Genomic DNA, 19,563 nt, shown 5'->3' on the forward strand with positions numbered 1-19,563 from the left:
AACCCACCTTGTTAAACAAGGTAGATTAAAATCAAAGGATTGGGTGTCCAAAATAGAATTCATCACCACCAACATTGTTTGCCTTGACCTCGTTAACCCATTGATTAATGGAGCAGACTTGATGGGTTGAATGGCCTATTGCTACTCCTATGTCTTATGTTTGTTGAATATCTGAAGCCCAGAACAGTGCCAGGTGGGTGTAAGAGAGATAAATGGGAGGGGGTGGGGTTGGGGAAAGGTAGCTTGGAAAGGGATAGGTGGATAAAGGTGAGGGAGAAGATGATAGGTCTGAGGGGGCAGTGATGGACGGGTCTGGAGGGCAGTGCCAAGTTGGAGGCTTGGGACTGGGATAGTGTGGGGGAGGGAGGGGAAATGAGGAAGCTGTTGAAATCCACATTTATCCTGTGGATTTATACTGTTGAAAAAACCTCATTGTCCAGATTGTAAGTTTGCTCACTGAGCTGGTAGGTTTGTTCTCAGACATTTTGTCACCATGCTAGGTGACATCATCAGTGAGCCTCCATTGAAGAACCTCATTGTCCTCAAGACATAAGTATTGCCAAGCTCAATAGTGGGGTCATGACATTTGATCAATAAACTGTTAACTAAGAATAGACCACCATTTTACCAGGCACAAATGCTGCCCTCACCCATAACCTGAGAAACAATTTTACAAATTACTCAAGAAATAATGGGCAAAGTAGATTAAGTCAATCATAATGATTTATTTTTACTTATACATCAACATTTCTTCACAATTTCAAGGAATGTTTAATAATCAATGTGCTGCGTAAATTGTAGATCAGAAGCTGAAAGGCAGCTTGGCCAAATTAGACTAATACCTCACAATGCCATCCTGTTCTTGCTCACAGCACCCTTTCCAAATAGAAAATGTCACTGTTCACCAAGACCTCTTACAGCTAACAGATCTTCATATTGCTACCTGAGAAATGATTTTCTGCCTGTTTCTCCCCCCACGTCCCCCCAACCCAATCTCCAAAGGGTGCTGACTCAGGCTGATCTCCAGTTCTCTGAGCACCAAGAGATATCCCGCACATTGTTCAAATGATCATCCTGCGTGTACAAGCCTAGACAGTGAGTGTTGACAAAGCTGAGCCCAGCTATGTTTCCTCACTACTGCCATACACGTATCCTTGGAGTGGGATCATCACAGAATAGAGGGTGTGAGTTTGTCTTGTCTTTGTGGCTCAGGGATCCAGTTACCCAAGTGGCTCAGCACAGAGCTGCAGATTTTCTGTTCTGTGGAGTCCAGTGTGAGACAGGGGGACTATGTGCCTGTTGTGACATTGCAGGTGCTTTATGGTTCACAATCCTAATTGGAGAATAAACTTCTGGATGTGAACTCAGATTGTCCTTGCACGTAATCAGCTGATGAAAAACATTCAGGTTCTTCAAAAGTTACGTAACTCAAAAAAGGGACCCTGGGTCTTTTGAGATGCTGGTGATCATTTTACAAACTTTTTATTACCTTGCCCTAATATTCATTGTTAAAAGCTCTTCATTGAAGGATGAATTCACTCAGATATCAAAGCATCAACTGAGCTAGTAAGTGCCACAGATGCTTCAATGTTAGTGATGCCAGCAAATTTTATTACTGTGTACACAAGTTTTGTTTGTCACACCCTCCTTTATTTTGATTCATGCCCCTGTAGGACATGAGTGGCCTGAAGGCATGTGAATGGATCTACTCATAATTTTCTGTCAGGATAACTCTAAAGTTATCCACTAAGATGGAACACCACCACATGCAATGGGATTCCACCACCATCATGCCCCCCTCTCCCAACTCCAGGTCAGACAACTTCCAGACTTGGAATTCTATCAGCATTCATTCACTGTCACTACATTAAAATCCAAGATAACCTTCCCCACTAACATACCCAATCAGTTCCTAACACTAAGTTATTGGGATTGACATCCATACAATCTGCAGCAAATCAGTTGCTCGTTTTCTTTCTCACGCATTTGAGAACTTCATTAAATTGATGTAATGGTTTTTCTTCAGGGCAGGGATGGGGGGGGGGGGGGGGGGGGGGAGGATGGGGGGAGGTTGGGTGATGCTGTTTGAGTTGTGCCCACTTGTGAAATACTGGTATCTGAATAAAAGCAATGGCTTCACTTTTTACATTAATATGTAAATTCTTCTTCAGTTGCTATTAGTGTGATTTGTGTCACCTCCAGCAGAGACCTTACAGGGAGGAACTCAACCAACACTCAGATAATCAATAAAAAGTATTTAAAATTTGTCCTCGGCTGCTTCTAAATTATTGCTTTTGCTTACTTCCCCCCCGCCCCCAAAAAAAAGGAGTAATGGCTGGAATGCTCACTCCTAAAATGGACACTAAATTGATTAACAATGCTTGTTATGGTCCCTTGTCGTTTGAAACTAAAAAAAATGAAACAACTTCCTTTCCCTCCAAGGTCTTCAGAAGGTGATAAGGTCCATGGTTCAATTGTACGACTCCAGTGCAGCAAGGATGCTGCTTCAGGATCTCTTCTCCTTAGTCTCCCCTGTTGCTGATCTCGTATCAGCATCATCTACAGATTTCCTCTCAAACAACAAGACAGCAGTCATTGCACCTGGAGGAATGGGGAAGGGACAAAACAGGAGGAAATGAGACATGAGCACACAACCTGCATGTCCAAAGATTGCAAAAGGTAGCAGGGCAGATGGATAAATTGGTTAAGGCAGCATACGGGAGACAGTCACTTATCAGGTGCAGCGTACGTAGGGAGCTCACACTTGCACACTAATAAATAAACATTAGTGAGGTCACAGCCAGAGTATTGTGTACAGTTCTGGTCACCACATTACAAGAACAATATGACTGCATGACAGAGGGTACACACAGGAGATTGATGTTGCCAGGAATTGAGAATTTTAGTTCTGAGGAAAGATTGGGTCAATTGCTGATGAAAGTGAGGACTGCAGATGGAGATTAGAGAGTGTGGTGCTGGAAAAGCACAGGTGGTCAGGCAGCATCCAAGGAGCAGGAAAATCAACATTTTGGGCAAAAGCCCTTCATCAGGAATGAGGCTGAGAGCCTCAGGGGTGGAGAGATATCTTTGTACACCCAGTGCAACTCTGACATCTCCAAATCACAAAAAATATTTAGTTATGCAATTGAAGGGCAGTCACCTCCAGGGTTACAAACAAGGTTGAAAATTGGGATTAGACTGGATAATGTTATGTCTGGTACAGATAGAATGGATGAAATTACTTCCTGCAATGCTGCAATTTTACCAATTATTAACCTGTGAAAATTCTGTCCCTAATCAGTGATCACCAACATTTTCAAAGCACAAAGTCACTTTCTAAATTTAAAGTCTCAGGATTTACTTCAATGAAAAGATAGAATAAACAGTCCGTCTATTTTTAATGAATGCTATAAAGTCAAGGATATATCATTACATATTTCGTCCTCTAGTCAGCTCTAAGTCAGTGTGACTTCTGTAACTGCACATTAGCTTGCCATTTCCTTGAAGTCAGAATTGTCATCTTCGGACCAAGATTCTGTTTGTCTTGCTACTGTGGAAACACTAAAGGGTATCTCTGGAATGCTGTTATTAATTACTTGTTCTTAAAGTTGTTGAATAAAGAATCGGTAGCAGCAATCATTGCTTCTTTAATTACTTTGCCATCTGTGAACACTTTGTTTTGCCAGACTGCTTGTAGTGCTGTAAACTTGTAAACTCATTTCTTTATATTTGTATCTCTGTAACTAAGATTCTTTACCTAGGGAGTTTGTCCCTAAGATAGTGTCGTGTGTGGAGCTTTTGTACACTTTTCATTGTACTCCTGCACCCTGTACTTGAGTACACATGACAATAAAATCTAAATCTTAAACAAATCTAAACCTAAATAAAAATGGCAATTGCAAAATGATACTTCAGTGCAGGCCCTATCTTTGGCTACTGACTATTAAGCTTTCAAAACAGTGTTTAGTTTGTCAACTTTGTATGAAACATGCTGATTGAGGGAAAGCTATCCTCAAATTTACTGTAAATTGTTATGTGGTGTCGTCCCAAATTCCCCATTTTACTAAACAATGTACTTTGGGACAAGCAAATGTTATCTCTCATAGCCATAAACAGAAATTAATTTGATCATTCACATGAAAGTTGTATATTTTCAGTTTTGTTTTAGATGGTCTGGGTTCATTACTCATCATTTTCGCTAGCCAGGGATAAATTTTTTAGTTAAAATAAACACCAAGCCACTTGCCTACAAACTGAGAACACATCTTCACCTAGAAACGTGCAGTGTGTGAGATAAACAACCAAATGTAAAGGCTTTCTTTTAAACCATGTTTAATAGCATGTTCACACTGACTGGGCATGGCATACTTTGGTTAAACTGAAATAAATGATATTTAGTTAGTTTAACAATAATACCAACACTAAAGATTGTTGTATCTGTAAGTGCGATGTGAACTAACCTTAAAATCACTAATTCTTGTCAATTCTGCACTTGCAACAACTCAAGTGATGTTTGAAATGAGGGTATGGAGGCTGTTTCAAATTTGTAACCTGTCACATTGGCAGCAGTTGGCAGATACAACCAACTGGCCACACAATGAAACGATTTGAAAGGTTTCAGTACAGTCATGCAGCTGTGTGTCAGCTCAAAAATAAAATGAGGCAAAGGACAGAGACTGAGATCAACGGTTATAAACTCCACATACGAATGGAACCAGGGTTGGAGACCACCGTCTGAACTGTTCAAACAACAGATGCTGGGTCAACAAAGTGGTTCATTGTATAGCCCCCACACCTCCAAGCCAGGGGTTTATGCATTGAATGTCCACTCCATGGTCTTTAATACGAGACCTAGGCTAACACCTGCAGTGCAGTACTAAGCAAATGATGCACTATTGAAGGTGCTGTCCAACTTTATCACTGAACCAATGATAATCTTCTGCTGATGGCTAGGAAGAGAATTCCTGGAAACTGAGGTGACACTAATGAAGAGTGGCGACATACTCCTGACTCATGGAAACTGAGCTCACAGTGTTCCCAGCAATATTACTACTCTTGCTTTGGTGACTGGGGAAGTCAGCGTTGTTGAAGTAACCTGAGTTAGTTGCTGAAGTGAATCCTGCAGTTCTGGAGGAACATTAAACAGATGTTATTTTATCATTTAACAACTAAATTTAACAATTCCAATCTCTTCCATCAAACCTAAACTGGTTAGATATAAAGACCACAGCATGAATGCTGGGAATATTCTCTGCTGTTGATGAACACACATTAATACCCATATGGCAAATAATGTTCCATCCCAGACTCAACTTGCAGAGGTTGGATGAGTTAGGAGGTATCACCCCTTACACGTTATTCAGTCTCAGGCATGCTCCGAAATGCATTGCGCTGATATAGATGGCCTTCTCACATTTTGGCTGCTCCTGGCTCCTAGTGATGGTGGTACCATGGAAGGTGATGGGGAGTCACCCAGCATATTTCCTTATATAAACTGTGTCACTTGTCAACCCCAGCCTGAAGGTTATCTAGCTCCTGATGGAAGCTGGCACAAGTTGGTTGCGCATAGAGGTGAATATGCCAGTGAACAGTCCATTTTTGAATTTCTGATGTAGGAAAGCTCATGCATGCAAGATGATTAATTGCTGCTATGTCAAGGGCCAGTGATGCTTTAAGACTGTTGTGATTAATGTTCAGCAGCTGTGACTGTCATGTTCAGGTACGAGTTGAGCCATTGGAAGGGTTTCCCCTTGAACCTGATGATCAGGGTTCCTTGGTACCTTACCAAGTATAATCTTGTCTCAATGTTGGAGGCAGCCACTCCTCTGGCATCAGCTCACATCCTTGTCTTGATTAAGGCTGCAGTAAGAGTGCAGTGATTCTGGCTGGGCCTGAATGAAGCAATAGTGAGGCTATTGGGGTTAGTACACACTTGTGGAGCAGTGGGACTTGAACCTGGGCTTCCTGGCTCAGAGGTAGGGACACTACCACTAGACCTCCATCTGTTGGTGAGTTGAAGGTGGCTCTTAAGTATTGATCACCACAGTAATTACTAAAAGAAAGCTGATAAGGTGGCAAGTGCCTCTGAGAGGTGAGATGGCAATCTGCCACACAGACGGATAGATGTCAGCATTACTAAACGCCATTCAAGGTCATTCTATCATACCACAGGTGGGTAGGTTGCCAATTTCCCATTTGCAGACACTTAATTAAGGATTGATTCAGTTATCATGGCTGATTTGGTTCCATTTTCTCCTTTCTAATTCTAGGGCAAGCGAACAATCCCCAACAGACCTATTCAGACCTCCAATCCAAAATTCCCACTTCCCCAATACATCGATCATCTTCCTTCCTTGCACCCCACACCTTTTTGACTACATTTCTGATCCCCATTCACAGGGTAACAAAAGACGGTCAATAAATGCCAACGGTGTCATCTGCACCCACATCTTGCAAAGTTTTTTATTTTAAAAAAGGTTCTTGGGGTGCCTTGTTTCTACATTAAACATATGTTATTTTATCATTTAACAACTGAATTTAACAATTCCAATCTCCTCCCATCAAACTCAATAATACCGTTGTCGTATCTTTAAGCACAGGAGTGAAAAATACAAGAAATAGGTTCACATTTCCTTCACACGTTTTGAAGTTATCCAATAATCAAAACCCACACAGCCCAGTCCAAAAACAACCCAGTGAAAATACAACTGTTCCCTTCCCCACACGAGATGAAGATAGTGTTAAACCTCAACAGGACATTGATAGGCCAGTAAATGGGCAGATGTGTGACAAGTGAAATAGAAGAGAGACATGTGAAATGATACAAGGAGATACAATCTAAAATGAAGTGCACGACTTTAAAGAAGGTGTAGAAACAATGTGCCCTGGGGTTATATGAACATAAATCATTGAAGCTACAACAGTTCACAAAGCATTAGGATCCCAGGCTTTATCATTTGTGGTATAGAGTACAAAAGGAAGGCTGTTATGATGACCTGTATTAATCACTGTTTGGCCTCAAATGGAGCATGGGCAGCTTATGAAAGCGTTGAATGAGAGAGAGGAGACAGAGATAGACAGTGAGACAGAAACAAAGAGAGAGGCACTGAAGTGATTTAGATGAACAGCTCCAGGGATGAGGAATTGCAATTAATAGAATGGAAAGTTTGGTATTGGAATTTTCCTGGGAAAGGAGAAGGTTGAGAGGAGATTTGACAGTGGTGTGCGAATGAAGGGGCCAGAAAACACAGATAGGGAGAAACTGTTCCCAATGGGAGAGGGCACATACGTAAGATGCATGGCAAAAGCAGCAATGGGGATAAAGGTTTTCATGTAGTAAGTGGTGAAGGATCTGGAATGTACTGTCCTAGTGCGTGGTGGAGAGAGATTCAACTGAGAATTCCAGAAGGAAACTGGATAATTAACTGGAGAGAAAATATTTGAAGTCCTACAGGAAAAAGCAAAGGGGTGAAACTGGACGAGGGCTGTTGCAGAGAGTCAGCATTATAAAACAGGCCGAGTGGCCTCTTTATGTGCCATCACTATTCTTTGATTCATGTCTCCTTACCCATCAAGGGTCCAAGCCAGTATACGAAACAGTATTCCAGATAAGTGTTTCCTTCGCAGTTGAAAGTGATAGAGTAAGCCAGAGCTGGGTTAAACACAGCACCCGTCAGGTCTCCAGCTGTACAACGCAAAAAGAGGGAAATCAGGTTATCCAAAATCATTGAGTGTATAGTGACAATTTCACTGGACAAGTAATGCAGAGGTCTGGACTAATAACTCTGAGGTGCAATGCTGGCTGAGAATGACAACTTAGTTTATTAAATAAACATAGAAAGAAGGCTTCATAAAACTACCCGACTGTCATAAAAACCTGTTTGGTCCACTGATGTCCTTTAGGAAGAAAGTCAATCATGCTTACCTGGTTTGGACTTTTTGCAAGCACACAAAGTAAATGTCTCTGACGGTCCTTTGAGATGACCTAATAAGTTATTTGTCCTTAAAGGAAGAGACTTGCATTCTCACAGACAATTAGGGATGGGTAATAAATATCAGCAGTGCTCACAATCTGTGAACGAAGAAAATCTCTCCAGAACGCAAAAACCATTCAGAACAGAAAAAGGCCATTAGGGACAAAAAAAAAAGGTCCAACCATTTTTAAAACACCCAACACATTAATCCTCAATCTCTTCTGCCTCCAGAAACACATCAAATGTATCAAACTTGAAGAGGGAGGCTATAATGCAGTGGTAATGTCACTGGATTAATAATCTAGAGGCCCAGGTCTGGGGACACACATTCAAATCTCACTTGGACCTGGAAATGAAGGCTGTCTCAATGATGACAACCATGAAACTATCAATGGTCATTAAAACCTCACGTGCTTCACTAATGTCCCTTTAGTGAAAGATATTTACTATCTATACCTGGCCTAGCTACATGCAACACCAGACCCACTGAAATTGAGTTTAATATTAACTGACCTCTGAAATGGTCAAGTATTCAGTTCGGGATGGGCAATAAATGCTGACCCACAACCCATCAAAAAATAATTTTTAAATAATTATCTTGTCTGCCTTACTAGTTCTTTCTGGTAATTTATTCCAAAATACAAGAAAGATAGTGATAGAAGGAAGTACATAGTAATCATTCTCAACTACAAATGACCCAAAACACTTCACAGTATTTTTGAGCAGAGAATTTCATGATACAGGAAAATGTATCAGCCTAGTAGCATCCTGCAAAAATTCTACAAACAGTAACATGATAACTACCCAATAAGTCTATTTTGTTTTTTATGTCATGTCAGTTCAGAAATAAATATTTGCTAGAACATCAGATACCGCCTGTGTTCTTCAAATAATGCTCGGTCTTTTGAAAAAGTTAGAGCCTCAGTTTAATGTCTCATCTGAAAGGTGACATTTGTGGAGGGGCTATGGGATCCTTTTTCCTGCATTCACTCGTGGAACATTGGATGTGGACACGACTGGCTGGGTCAGCGTTTATTAACCATTCCTAGTTACACTTGACGTGGTGGTAGTGAGCTGTCTTCTTGAACTGCTATACTCCTTATGTTATAGGCAGACCCATAATGCTGTTAGAGAGGAAGTTCAAGAATTTATCCCAGATCAATAATATATTTTCAAGTCAGGATGGTGAGTGGCTTGGGGAGAACTCGGAAGGGTATTCCTCTGTATCTGCTGCCCTTGCCCTTCTAGATGGAAATGGCTGTACATTTAGAAAGTGCTGTCTAAGGATTTTTGGTGAATCATTGCAGTAGTTCTTGTAGATGGCATGCATTGCTGCTACTGAATGCTGGTGGTATATGTTTGTGCATGTGGTGCCAATCAAGTGAGCTGCTTTGCCCTGGGTGGTGTAAAGCTTCTTGAGTTGTACTCAGCCAGGCAAGTGGGGAGTATTCCATCACACTCTTGACTTGTGCCTTGTAGATGGAGGACAGGCTTTGGGGAGTGAGGAGGTGAATTATTCGTTGCAGCATCCCTAACCTCTGACTTGCTCATCTGATACTATTTATACGGCTATTCCAATTCAGTTTCTTGTCAAAGGTAACTCCTGGGGTGTTGATAGTGGGGGATTCAGTGATGGTAATATCATTGCACGTCAAGGAATGATGGCAAGATTATCTTTATCTTTGCCTGGTATTTGCACGGTGTGCATATTACTTACTACTTTTCAGCTCAAACCTGGATATTGTTCAGGGCTTGCCACATTTGGACATGGGCTGCTTTGATACCTGTGTTACAAATGATGCTGAACATTGTGCAGTCTTTGCAGAACATCCCTACGTCTGAGAGAAACTGCAAATGCTGGAGATCAGAGTTGAAAAGTGTGACGCTGGAAAAGCATAATAGGTCAGGCATTGCTGTGACTCAAGGAGTCACTGACTGCTGCAATTCCTGGTGGTGGTGGTGATGGGGCGGGGGCAGAGGGTGCTGGCAGCTGAATTCTCCATTGAACGCATTGATCCAATGAGCAAATTGTGAAGCCCATGTTGTAGAATACCTTGCTAACACTCTCATACAAAGAGCAACTCCTCCATATAAGACGGGAAGAAAATGTGCGGGTATAAGATACAAATCTGCACTTTTCCAATCCTGCCATGTGAATCAGCTTCTCACTAATCTAAGGATGATGGCAACACAGACAGGCAGGTATACAGAAGCTTGGTTAAATAAGCACAGGATGTTGCAGTACAAAGGAATTGTAGGATGACACTTAGGGACAAGAAGCCCTTTAAAATGCAAACTGATTGGTTTTCGATGGATTGGACACACCGCCTCTCAGCACCAATACAACACTGCACCCTTTATCTAACAAACTCTGAGTGATTAATCACAGCAAGTAGGGCTGAACTCCCCTGCCAGGAGAAAGTGAGGTCTGCAGATGCTGGAGATGGTTGAACAGTTGTATCGGCGCCGCCTCGTGCTCCCACGAGGAGGTTGAACAGTTCATCCACTTCACCAACACCTTCCACCCCGACCTCAAATTCACCTGAACAGTCTCAGATTCCTCCCTCCCCTTCCTCGACCTTTCTATTTCTATCTCAGGCGACCGAATCAACACGGACATCTACTACAAACCGACCGACTCCCACAGTTACCTGGACTACACCTCCTCCCATCCTGCCCCCTGTAAAAACGCCATCCCATTCTCCCAATTCCTTCGTCTCCGCCGCATCTGCTCCCAGGAGGACCAGTTCCAAAAACGTACAACCCAGATGGTCTCCTTCTTCAAGGACTGCAATTTCCCCCCCGACGTGGTCGACGATGCCCTCCACCGCATCTCTTCCACTTCCCGCTCCTTCGCCCTTGAGCCCCGCCCCTCCAACCGCCACCAGGACAGAACCCCACTGGTCCTCACCTACCATCCCACCAATCTCCATGTACAGCGCATCATCCGCCGTCATTTCCGCCACCTCCAAACAGACCCCACCACCAAGGATATATTTCCCTCCCCTCCCCTATCAGCATTCCGTAAAGACCACTCCCTCCGTGACTCCCTCGTCAGATCCACACCCCCCACCAACCCAACCTCCACTCCCGGCATCTTCCCCTGCAACCGCAGGAGGTGCAAGACTTGCGCCCACACCTCCCCCCTCACCTCCCTCCAAGGCCCAAAAGGAAACTTCCATATCCGCCACAGATTCACCTGCACCTCCACACACATCATCTATTGCATCCGCTGCACCCGATGTGGTCTCCTCTATATTGGGGAGCGTTTCAGAGAACACCTCTGGGACACCCAGACCAACTAACCCAACCACCCTGTGGCTCAACACTTCAACTCCCCCTCCCACTCCACCAAGGATATGCAGGTCTTTGGACTCCTCCATTGCCAGACCACAACAACACGACGGTTGGAGGAAGAGCGCCTCATCTTCCGCCTAGGAACCCTCCAACCACAAGGGATGAACTCGGATTTCACCAGTTTCCTCATTTTCCCTCCCACCTTGTCTCAGTCAAATCCATCGAACTCAGTACCGCCTTCTTAACCTGCAATCTTCTTCCTGACCTCTCCGCCCCCACTCCAGTCTGACCTATCACCCTCACCTTGACCTCTTTCCACCTATCGCATTTCCGACGCCCCTCCCCCAAGTCCCTCCTCCCTACCTTTTATCTTAGCCTGCTGGACAAACTTTCCTCATTCCTGAAGAAGGGCTTATGCCCGAAATGTCGATTCTCCTGTTCCCTGGATGCTGCCTGACCTGCTGCGCTTTTCCAGCAAGACATTTTCAGCTCTGAACTCCCCTGCCACCCCTCCATGGTACAGCTGCTACACCAGTTTGCAAAAATCAAATGTTTTTTAGATGGCACAAGTAGGGCTTTGGAGCCAAAACCAAAAAGGTACAGCCGGCACTTTCAAAACGTCAATAACAAAGAAATACTCATTGTGGTTCCCCTGCCAAACGTGATGCTGACCAACGTAGCTTCAAGTTAGATTCCTCTGCACAAGTTGTCTACTCAGTGTTATTATGGACGAGGCCAGACTCCCTCAAAACATTTCAAGAAGGTAGCCCAAAGCCTAAAGTTTCCAGTTGCTTTGTGCAGGTGTAAGTGTATATTCCAGGAATGATACAGCTGGTCAAAACCCCTCAGTTTTAAACCCCTCAAATTTATTCAGAGAACCGAACAAAACAAACAAAAAAGAACATAATACAGAATAATACTATTCAAAAACCCAACTTAATGATGCTGTTCGAAATGCCTGCAACAGTCCCCATAAACTCCCCCTTGGCAAAGAGATAAAATCAGACACGGGTTCTTACAGGAGAGAGATGTTAGATTCAGCATAGAACACCTTCCATGTCACTGTTTCTTTCAGATTCCCAGCTAACAACTGACCAGCAACTCTGAGCAGCTCCTTCCTTAGGCAGCTCCAAAAGCTTGCGGTTTCAAATAAACCTGTTGGACTATAACCCGGTGTCGTGTGATTTTTGAGTATAATGATTGGCATTGACTAGTTTGGTTATGCTGTATACTCTCCATAATTCTGATTGCCGGACATAACAAGAGCCAAACCTACATTATTCTTCAGAACACTCACTATGCTCGAAATACTATAGCAACAATGTCTAGCAAACAGAGCGGCCACAACTCGAGGGACTCCGGGATTCCTGAGAGGATCTAGGTCAGCAGCCACACTCTTCATGTATACAAATGCTCTGGCTGTTCTAATGAACGCTGACAGCTCTGCACTGAATCAGTTCATTTTGATTTGAAGTGTACAAAGCAGGATTCAGGTAAGACAAAAAAAAACCACTGGCCCCTTCTGCCCTTGCAGAAGGGCATAATGCAACTCTACTTTTTGCAGAGGAAGGATGCCTTCCCGACTGTCCTCAGTAAAGTTTATCACCCGGCTAACATCACGTAAAGAAATTATCTGCTCATTATCACATCAAAGCTTGTGGGAGCTTGCTGAGTCCCGATTTGTTTCCCCCAATAACACTGACTTCAATTAGAAGATGTTAATTGACTGTAAAAGAGATTTGAGATGTATGAAATGATAAAAGACACCAGATAAATGTCAAATCTACTTTCCTTTAAGAATTATGTTTCCATCAATCTTTCAAAATATATCCCATTCCATCAACCTTCAATGCATAACCACTAGTTTCATAGGCGAAAGCAGTTGTGTGCGCATGCATGTGGAACCTGTAACATTTACATCAGAATATTTGTTCAAACAGCCAGTGGGTGCATTAGCTCAGTTGGCTGGATGGTTGGTGTGTAATGCAGAGTCATGCCAACAATGTGAATTCAGTTCCAGCACTGGCTGAGGTTACCATGAAGGACTCACCTTCTCAATTTCTCCCCTATGCTGAGGCATAGTGACTCTCAGATTAAAGCACCAAAGTTATCGCTCTTTCTCTAATGCAAGAACAGGCAGGACTATGGCAATTTTATCTTATCCTTTATAGGTGTTCAAATCTTCAGGGTGGAGGTTGAATTACAAGTCTGGTTGGGAATGATTAGATTAGCAACTGATCATTCTATAAACTAGACTTTAATCTTTCAACCTTGCATACCTTTAACCTCATACGGTAATAGATACTGTTAACCAAGGCATTTTCCCCCAACTACTTAACTTAGATTTACAAGAGCAACTTATATTTTGAAAGAGCTGCAAATGATACTTTATAACAAAGAAATAATTTTTACAGCAATTATCTTTAGCTTCACAAACTGTAATTTTCTCTTTTACAAATGCATGTTTTCTAACTACTTTTTTGAGCATTGATAGTATAAACTTTATTAATAATTACATTTTGCACTAAAGGTTACAGAACCAATGCAGATAGATGGAATTGAGATACAAATGGCAGAACATGCTTGAAAGGCTGAATGGCCTTTTGTTTTATTTCTGTGATCCCCCAAGCTTTATGAGAAGGCTATCTCATGCCACCTCTCTCAGATTTTAGAAACATTACTGCAACTCCTCCAGCTCAGAAATCTTTGCATCAGCTGAGGAAGTGCTGGGAGGGTATTCAACAATTCTCTGCTCCAACACCCAAGTCCTTACACCTCAGGCAAGCATTATTGCCCGGTGCTGGGAACATTGTCTGGCATTCTTGAAGCCAAGCAAAGGTCAGCTCACTCCCTGGCCCTATGATTTTACCCAATAGGCAGCCAAGACGAACACATCAATAAAGTACTGGCCATGTGATTCGCGGGGCTGTGTTTGGACCATTGACCTCAGCCAAAGCTGATGAGCTGGGGCGATCCTACATTCAATCAATGTATCCCTCAGGAAACAAGGGGACCAGACAGCGAAGGCTGCCATTTTGGTACAGTAACAAGGGAGCACTGCAGAGTCTGTGATGGCACCTTTCAGGTTAAACTTTAAACCAAGCTGCTGGTACCAGAAGGATATAAAGGACGCCAATATTTTGAAGGGCAGTAGGGCATTCACATCACGGAAATGCGAAGAAATGACCACCTTTAACTAGAGAGAAAATCTCACCGTTGCTCCTTGACATTCAATAGTATTATTGTCACTGAATTCCCCATCGTCAACATGCTTTTTCTTGAGGTGGTGTGGGATTTGTGTGTGCTATTGACCAGAAACTGAACTGGACCAGCGATATGAATACAGTGAACACAAGAGCTGGTCAGAGACTCAGAATCCTGGGGGGAAGGACTTGCCTTTTGATTGTCAAAATCCTGCTCTTCATCTACAAGGTACAAGTCAGGAATGTGATGGAATATTCCCCACTTGCCTGGATAAGTGGAGGCCTAAAAACACTCAAGCAGCTTGACACTATCAAAGACAAAGCAGCCCGCTTCATTGGCACCTCATCTACCAATATACTCTACCTCCACCACTGAACCTAGGGAACATTGCAGATGTACGCCAGAAGTTCACCAAAAAATCCTCAGACAGCAACTTTCAAACCACTACCACCATCATCACAAAGGACGGAAGCACTTGATTTATGGAACACCACCACCTTAAAGCCCTCCTCCATTCTTACTTGGAAATTTATTGGAAATCAGAGTGTGGGGTCAGAATTCTGTAATTCCCTCTCTAAAGGCATTGGGGGTGTCGTTATACCCCAAGAACTGCAGTGGTTCAAGAAGGCAGTTCACCACAACCTCCTTCAGAGCAATGAAGAATGGACAATAAACGTTAGCGACACCCCCATGCCCATGGACAAATAAAAAAGTTCCTTCAATGAAGATCAAAAAACAGATTATCTGGCTATTTGCAAATTACTGGTTGGTGGAGCTTGCTGAGGACAGAATTGTGTTTCATACTTTACAACAGTGTCAACTCTCAGATCACTGTAGAGATCACTTTTTCTCAACCTCTTCTTTCACCTGAGGCAGGGTACCCTCCTGAGAGAGGTGCCCCATGGTTGCCCGAAGCTGCGATGATTTTACTTTTCACTCCTAACGTATGTTATTGGCTCCAAAGTGCAATCCTAATAAGATATGACGGGCTGAATACCTTCCCCCGCTCCGTAACAATTCTGTGATTTAAAAGCACTTTCTTTATTGAATGGGTCCGGTTCTGAAATGCCCTCCAAATGTGACTGGCTCACCAGTTGTTGGCTAAAATAGCTGCACCCACTGGGGGCAAATCACTGATGGAGGTGACAACAGCAGACCATGCCAGCAATGCCCATTTCTTGAGGAAAATGAGTAGGAGTAGCCATCCCTTGAGCCTGGTCAGTGACGCAACACAATCAACTTCACTTTCCTGCCCGCTTTCCATAAACCTTTAACCCGTTAACTAATTAAAAATCTGTCTATCTCCTACTTAAATCCACCGCACTCTGGCGTACTGAATTCCACCGATTCACAACTCTTTGAGAGGCACAAATGCAAGGAGAAATAAAACTAAGTGATGGTGTTGGGAAGACTTTGATCAGTTACGCGACGTGTGTGTTTCTTACTGGACCCACCTGCATACACGAAGAACGTGATCAATGTAGCCACCATATGGATCTTGTGCCTCTGGTTCAGCAAGTGAAACCTGAAGAGTGCAGCCCTCAGAGTGAAGGCACAGGTGAACTCAGCGACCAGCCCGTTTCCAGCAGTGGTGTTCAGTGCTGAGGTACACTTGTACTGGTGCTGGTGATGATACCAGTGCAGGTCCGACATTTCCAGGGCCCACACCAACTCCACCAGCCTGCGAGCCACCGAGGCTGCAGTGAGCTGTGCCAACAACTTGGCAGCTGTTATCTGCCCATTGCTCTGTCCGTAGAGGTAGCGCTCCAGGCAGCTCACCGGGTTGCAGGTGGCACAGCCAAAGGTGCTGACATGGACCAGGGTGATGAGGTAGGTGAGGGCGAGACCCGGGATCGAACCCAGCAGCCCTGAGCTCCCCAGGAGCCGCAGTTCGTGTGTGCAGATGCACAGCTGCAGGGTGGAGAACAGCTCCACTGCCACCTCGAAGTTAGGGGGCTCGGCCCCCGGGATGCGGCTCAGCCTCCCCTTTGCGCGCCCCCACCGAGGCCACAGCAGCTCCCTGGCTATGTGGCGCAGCACCTCGCACACAGTCACGGTGCCAGCCAGGACACTGAGTGAAACCAGGACATTCTCCATCACCTGCCCGCTGCCAGACTTCCCTGATGGGTGGGCTGGCTCACTGTTTTGGGGGTGGACTCACTGTGGGGAGAGCGTGGGCTGCACGATCGGGTTGGGTGGGGGCATTAATAAGGCAGGCCTCAATTCAGTCTTGTGGGCAAACAAGATGGAAAGAACTGGCAGCAAACTGGGAGGATAAGGGTGACAGGAGAGATGTGTGGAGGAGTGGGGAATGTCTTAGCTAAGGGTTAGCAGCAACAGGGTGGAGTCTCCTGGGGTGGGGAGAATGGGGAATAGAAGAGAGACAGTCACTGGGGTTACAGCAAATGATGAGTCTGGGCTGAGTATATGTAGAGGTAGTGGGTCTGTGATGATGGGGTTGAGTCTATGGAGGAGTTCTCGGAGAGGGGGTGTGTGGGAGGGTGTCTCCAAGGGATTATCACTATGAGGAGTTCTTGTTCAGATGGAACTCTGTGGAGGCACAGGTCTCTGTGGGCAGAGTCTGAGCAGGGGCGGGGGGAGAGGGGGAGTCTGTGCAGTGGTCTAAGCGGGGAAGAGTCTGTGAGGGGAGATTGTGTGGGGGGGTGTCAGCGTGGGTGGGGGGAGAGACTGCTTGGAGGGGGAAGAGACTGCTTGGGGGGGGGGGAAGAGACTGCATGGGGGTGTGGGTGTCTGTGTGGGTGGTGGGGGTGTCTGTGTGAATGGTGGGGGTGTCTGTGTGGGGGCTGTGGAGTTTTGGGTGTCTCTGTGGGTGTCTGTGGGGGGTGGGGGGTGTGGTGTGCAGGGGTGCCTGTGTGGGGGGGGTGCCTGTGTGGCAGGGTATCTGTGTCAGGTGAGGGGATGTCTGTGTGGGGTGGGGGGTGTCTGTGTGTGCCGGATGGGGTATGTCTGTGTGGGGTGGGGGATGTCTGCGTGTGGGGGTGGGTGGGGGGGGGGGGGGGGTGTCTGTGTTAGGGGGGTATCTGTGTGTAGGGTGGGGGTGTCTGTGTGTGGGGTGGGGAGTGTCTGTGTGTGGGGGGTGAGGGGTGTCTGTGTGTGGGGTGTCTGTGTGTGTGGGGTGGGGGTGTCTGTGTCAGGGGTGGGGGGTGTCTGTGTGTGGGGTGTCTGTGTGTGTGGGGTGGGGGTGTCTGTGTCAGGGGTGGGGGGTGTCTGTGTGTGGGGTGTCTGTGTGTGTGGGGTGGGGGTGTCTGTGTCAGGGGTGGGGGGTGTCTGTGTGTGGGGTGTCTGTGTGTGTGGGGTGGGGGTGTCTGTGTCAGGGGTGGGGGGTGTCTGTGTGTGGGGTGTCTGTGTGTGTGGGGTGGGGGTGTCTGTGTCAGGGGTGGGGGGTGTCTGTGAGAGACCTGCCTGTAGGAGCTGGTCCTGGAGGCTCCGGTCTCCCGCTGCTGTCCCCCTCAGCTCGGAGCTGCTCAATACCGGCCTTGGGTCGCGGTTGTGCCGCAACGATCCGCTCCGTCCCCCTCCGCCGCTGTCACTGAGCTCGGGCCGGAGTGAGGGGAGGGGGGGGCGGGGCGGGGGGACTGCAGCATCGCCAGCGACACGTGGAGAGGGGGGCGGGGCTCCGGGGAGATGGGCGGGGCTCCGGGGAGATGGGCGGGGCTCCAAGGCACATGGGGCGGGGCCTTGCTGGGGACCACAGTAACTGAGGAGAAAGTGAGGGCTGCAGATGCTGGAGATCAGAGCTGGAAATGTGTTGCTGGAAAAGCGCAGCAGGTCAGGCAGCAGCAAAGGAGCAGGAGAATCGATGTTTCGGGCATGAGCCCTTCTTCAGGAAAGATGGTGCACCCTCCTCATTCCTGAAGAAGGGCTCATACCCGAAACGTCGATTCTCCTGCTCCCTGGATGCTGCCTGACCTGCTGCGCTTTTCCAGCAACACATTTTCAACACAGTAACTGAGATTGGTAAGAGGTTGGTCACAGAGTCAAGGGTTTGGGAGCAGGGGCTGGGACCTGCTGGGGATGACAACTACTTGAGAGGGTGAAAAGCAGTGAGCAGAGGACAAAACACTCCTGGGGTAAATTGAATGGTTTTGGATAGTGGGCCAATCCTTAGAGAGGGTGGAATGGGAGTGGTCAAACCCCTAGGGGCAATCAAATGGGTTTGGATAGTGGTCGAACCTCTTTGGTGGGGGTGGTGGTGGAATAGGAGTGGTCAAACCCCTATGGGTGTGAAATGGGTTTGGGTAGTGGGGCAAATCCCTGTGGAGGGTGGGATAGAAAATCAGAGTGCTTCATCTCCTAAGTAGGATGGAGTGGGTTTGGATAGTGGCTAAGTGCTGTTGAATATAACTTTCAAATTACTAGCAGTAAAACTCTCAGAATGACGTAATGTAATTGTAATTATAAAAGAAGACTAGCATTGTTTAAACTCATTTTTGTGGGTATTGTTGGCTGGCCAACATTTATTGCCTGTCCCTAGTTGCCCTTGAGAAGGTGGTGGTGAGCTGCCTTCTTGTTTCATTTCCTTGAGACCTTGTAGCAAATGGTACAACTGAATGGAGTCACATGTAGGCCACACCAGGTAAGCATGGTAGATTTTCTTCCCTGAAGGACATTAGTGAACCAGATGGGCTTTCCTGACAATTAACAATGGTTTCGTGGTCAGCATTACACCCTTCATTCCAGAATTTTTTTATTGAATTTAAATTCCACCATCTGCTGTGGTGGAATTTGAACCTGGGTCCCCAAAACATTATCTGGGTCTCTGGATTAATAAATCCAGCAATAAACCCGCTAGGCCATCACCAATGACTCAGGAAGTTCAAAAATACTTTATCGACAATGAGCATATCTTTGAAATGGAGTCACTATTGTACGGTAAGAAAAGGCTAATTTAAGGGAAAGAAGCTCCCATGAACAGCAATGAGATATTGGCATGGTAATGGTCCAGATCTTACAATGGGAAGGTGGTCATTGCAGCAGTGTAGACTGGAATGTCAGTACAGTTCAGGTGATCCAATGCAGCTGACCCACATGGAATTGCCCTGCAAATTGAAACCTCCAATGTGCAAAT

General features: G+C 45.4%; 1 protein-coding gene across 1 annotated transcript; it reads right to left on the reverse strand.

Annotated features, from left to right (window-relative positions):
• Positions 1 to 710: 710 nt before the first annotated feature.
• On the reverse strand, positions 711 to 17,134 carry aqp11 (aquaporin 11). The gene is made up of 3 exons (XM_043692428.2): positions 15,929 to 17,134; positions 7,568 to 7,684; positions 711 to 2,601 (listed from the first exon to the last, which is right to left on the reverse strand). The coding sequence occupies exons 1-3, from the start codon at positions 16,569 to 16,571 to the stop codon at positions 2,507 to 2,509; spliced, it is 855 nt and encodes a 284-aa protein (XP_043548363.1). The 5' UTR covers positions 16,572 to 17,134; the 3' UTR covers positions 711 to 2,506.
• Positions 17,135 to 19,563: the final 2,429 nt, after the last annotated feature.

Source organism: Chiloscyllium plagiosum, unplaced genomic scaffold (assembly GCF_037043375.1).
Source record: "Chiloscyllium plagiosum isolate Xiang-an unplaced genomic scaffold, Cpla_swu_hap1 HiC_scaffold_6, whole genome shotgun sequence".
NCBI classification, from domain to species: Eukaryota; Metazoa; Chordata; class Chondrichthyes; order Orectolobiformes; family Hemiscylliidae; genus Chiloscyllium; species Chiloscyllium plagiosum.

Excerpts from the sequence above, each read along its gene's own strand:
- aqp11 (XM_043692428.2), bottom strand. The coding sequence starts at position 16,571 with ATGGAGAATGTCCTGGTTTCACTCAGTGTCCTGGCTGGCACCGTGACT. Across the intron at positions 7,685-15,928 it reads CACGTTCTTCGTGTATGCAG|CTGGAGACCTGACGGGTGCT; the intron begins GTGGGTCCAGTA and ends TGCGTTGTACAG. Across the intron at positions 2,602-7,567 it reads CTGGCTTGGACCCTTGATGG|GTGCAATGACTGCTGTCTTG; the intron begins GTAAGGAGACAT and ends CCATTCCTCCAG.